Here is a 3,486-nt window from a genome sequence, read left to right as displayed (position 1 = left end):
GTGGATCCCCTCCCCTGCGTTTTGTGTTCGGCAGAGGATGCTGCTGGTGCCCTCCTACCTGAGGTACAGCGTAACCCGGTGGCCCGCACCCACTATGAACAGGGTGTGCGAATAGGTCATGAGGAGGCGGGCGCGTAATGCAAAACGTGCTGAACTCCCTCCCCCGCACCTCCAATGGCAAGGTAGTGTGCAAGGGCCACACTACTCCATTGATCAGCAAGACTTCACGGTATTATTCTCCGTCCGAGCGAGAACGCCGGACGAAGAAATACCGTGAGTACATGCTTCGACGTTGGGGGGTCGTCGTCGGTGAGAACCTTTTCCCCCTACACCAACTGTAAGCACAACCACAACACTACCCAAACAATCAACTCATCAACATCAGCACCACCAATAACAACAGCTGCGCAGGCTCCGTTCACCATTGCGAGGAGACCGTCAGGGGTATACGTGGACATAGTATTGGCAGTCCCCATCATCAACATCAGCCGGGGTAACACACAGTAGGAGCAGCCGATGGAGCTGGATGACGACAGCCTGGTACGGGAGATAGACTTGTTCAAAATTATTTTTTTGTGTAAAACAGCTCAAGAAAGAACTATTATAGTTACAAAAATAAAATAATGATTAGGTCAAATATTATTAAAGATTTTTTGTGAGGCTTAGCTAAGGAATCGCTCAGTAAATTATTAATTGAGTATTCACTAAAAATTGTCGATATATTTAATTTAATCCGTCTTAATGTGATTCTTATGATTAAAAAATCATTAGACTCTGATGAAATCACATCCTGTGGGACAATGACCATCATTTGTTCTATGATTAATCATTCAAATATCATAATTTCTTTAAGTGTTTTAAGTAAAAAAATAAAACATGATTAAAATAAGAACACAAAACAATTAGATCATTTATTTAGATAATTATTTTTGTTTTGTTTCTAATGTTACATTATCTTCAAGGAATTTTGAATTAAACTTCTGCAGTTTACATTTTTTTTATAATTAGTTTAGTAACCAAATGAATTTAACTATTGGCTACAAATATCTGATTGCTATTTGTATCACCACGTAAACCACTAGCATCGAATAAATACACAAAGGCTAATTATTTCTCTTATTTTCGTTAGAAAATTTTTGTGAGCGTACAGGAAAGTTAGATAATTTATTTTGTGTTACTAAAACTGTACAAATTGCAAACTTTCATTTGATATGGATGCTTTCAAAAAAATAAAAAGTAATAATCATCTATCTTTGTAGTAAATTAATAGTTCTATAATTCTCATTTCTTTTTGATTAATTGCATGCTATATTTTTTCCATGTAGATTATTATGTCACCATCTTTTCTTTTGTAAACTTAATATTGAAAGGAATTAGACATAACTTAGGTTTGGACACAACATATTTCAGCTCATATAGCCAAACGGAGGAATTTCATCCAGAGAAAACACCTTTACATACGTTTGTAGAATTATCTTCTCGAGGATACGGTGAGAAATATTTGTATCTTTTAATTGTTATGTATATAATACATTTATAATTCAANACGGTGAGAAATATTTGTATCTTTTAATTGTTATGTATATAATACATTTATAATTCAATATACTGTTGACATAGATAAAACTAATACCTTTGTGGTATTTCTTATTTTTCAGAGCCCATTTAGAAAAATAATAAAATATTTTTTCTAAGTTTTTATTTTTTCAATATTAATATTAATAAATTTAGGAAATAAATAATACTAGCTATAACTCGATTGAAAATATTTATGTTAAATTATTTTTACAGATCTAAAATTTAAAAAAAATGGATATTCAGACGTTAAGAGTGATTTGAAAAAGACTAGATCTAGTCCTTACAATATATATCAAACATTTCCTTTTAGAAATATGTCTTCCGCTGTGTTCAAAAGAACACCATCTCCAAGACTCAGTAAATAAAATATTCTATATATTAGTTTTTTAACATGTTTTATTATATTTAAATTTTACTGAATTGGCCATAAAAATAGTATTTTCATAAATAATATACTATTATACTAAAATATTCAACATTTCAGAAGAACTTATTGAAAAGTTTGATAGCTTCTTCTATGATAAAGGTCTAAATTTGTCAACAAATGCCGTACACAACAGCAATGTGTTGATAAAATCATTTGGTATTAGAAATCAATTGTGACCAAAAAGATACATCTTATAATGTGCAACTTAATCAAGGAGATGACTTATAGCCCATGATTAACGGAAGCAATACAAGTAACAAACCCAATTCGTTTTTGAAAACTGAATATAGTTGTTCAGACGTTAAGATTGATTTGGAAGAAACTAGATGTAGTCCTTCCGATACATACTGAACATTTCCTTTTAGAAATATGTCTTCCGCTGTGTGCAAAAGAACAACATCTCCCAGACTCAGTAAGTCAATATATTCACTCATAGTTCTAGTAGGTACTAATTTCTTATTTAAAAAATAATCAAAATTTCTGGAGAACTTATAGAAAAGTTTGACAACTATGTAAATAATTTAAATACATCTTCAAATACTGCACACAACAGTCCTGAAATCAAAAAAAAACTTTTGATTTTTAAAATAGATTATATAATAGGTTGTATAATAAAACTGTTGTGTCATTAATGGAAGCAAAATTAATAATATCCCAGTTTAATTTTTATATTTGGTATGATTTTGTAGAAGTCTAAATCTAATTTTATCCTATATTTCCTTTCAATAATACATGTTTACAAATTTGAAACGCATTCCTTTTAAAAACGCAGTAAGTAAAATTTAAAAAAATTTTATTTGTGAAATTGATTTAAGCCATTCATAATTTTAAACTTTTTTTTAATTTAGGAAAGACTGTAAAGTATTCAAAATACATTGCTCTGATTTTTCAATTCATCTTAAAAGACAAAACTTCAAAAAAAACTTTATAGACACATATTTATTGCACATAATATTGTAAATCAAAATACTTTATTAATTGTTGATACCTTTTATTTATATATTCATTCAACTATTTAGTTCTTTTGAAATATTTTGTTTTCAATTTTTTTTTGTATACTATACATGTTACTTTATTGTTATAATATTTTTAATTTGGCGTTGTGCATTTTTTAATTAGTTAATAAATTATTTATAGTTAATAATTATCATTAGTAATTTTTTAATGATATTAGTACTTTATTTAAAACAGAGGAGTACTGTGGTTTATTAATACTTAGAGATAAAAATAAAATTTATATTTATCATTGTAGGGTCATTATATTAAAGAGTTAATAACTTTCAAAAGTTATTATCTACCATTAATTTTCTTAAAAAAGATCACTTTTTAATTTTTAAACATACATATATGTAACGAATGGAAACATATGTTTCTGTTTGAAAAATTAAAGTTTATAAAATTTTAAGATTGAAAGGGGAGAGATAGAAACAATTTTAGTTTTTTTTTTTGAAAGTTATAGCAGGTAGGATACCAACCAACTT

General features: G+C 28.8%; 1 protein-coding gene across 3 annotated transcripts; it reads left to right on the top strand.

Moving 5' to 3' along the window:
* Positions 1-17: 17 nt before the first annotated feature.
* On the top strand, positions 18-3,119 carry LOC126909698 (uncharacterized). 3 transcript variants are annotated; one of them, XR_007705088.1, is made up of 6 exons: positions 18-540; positions 1,130-1,236; positions 1,326-1,490; positions 1,792-1,935; positions 2,063-2,417; positions 2,854-3,119. XR_007705088.1 is itself a non-coding variant. In XM_050692131.1 (4 exons), exons 1-4 carry the CDS (start codon positions 1,212-1,214, stop codon positions 2,179-2,181), a joined length of 453 nt encoding a protein of 150 aa, XP_050548088.1. In that variant the 5' UTR covers positions 18-1,211; the 3' UTR covers positions 2,182-2,790. The 3 variants fall into 3 exon arrangements, 1 of the variants encoding a protein (XP_050548088.1); XR_007705089.1 differs by lacking the exon at positions 1,130-1,236; XM_050692131.1 differs by lacking the exon at positions 2,854-3,119 and having other exon boundaries at positions 18-1,236; positions 2,063-2,790.
* Positions 3,120-3,486: the final 367 nt, after the last annotated feature.

This window comes from Daktulosphaira vitifoliae, unplaced genomic scaffold, assembly GCF_025091365.1.
Source record: "Daktulosphaira vitifoliae isolate Bord-2020 unplaced genomic scaffold, ASM2509136v1 Scaffold_943, whole genome shotgun sequence".
In the NCBI taxonomy this organism is placed as follows: Eukaryota; Metazoa; Arthropoda; class Insecta; order Hemiptera; family Phylloxeridae; genus Daktulosphaira; species Daktulosphaira vitifoliae.
This window is presented reverse-complemented; position numbering and strand designations above follow the sequence as displayed.

Coding starts and splice junctions, on each gene's coding strand:
- LOC126909698 (XM_050692131.1), top strand. CDS start 1,212: ATGGATGCTTTCAAAAAAATAAAAA. Junction 1,491..1,791: donor ATTATCTTCTCGAGGATACG/GTGAGAAATATT, acceptor TTATTTTTACAG/ATCTAAAATTTAAAAAAAAT. Junction 1,936..2,062: donor AACACCATCTCCAAGACTCA/GTAAATAAAATA, acceptor TCAACATTTCAG/AAGAACTTATTGAAAAGTTT.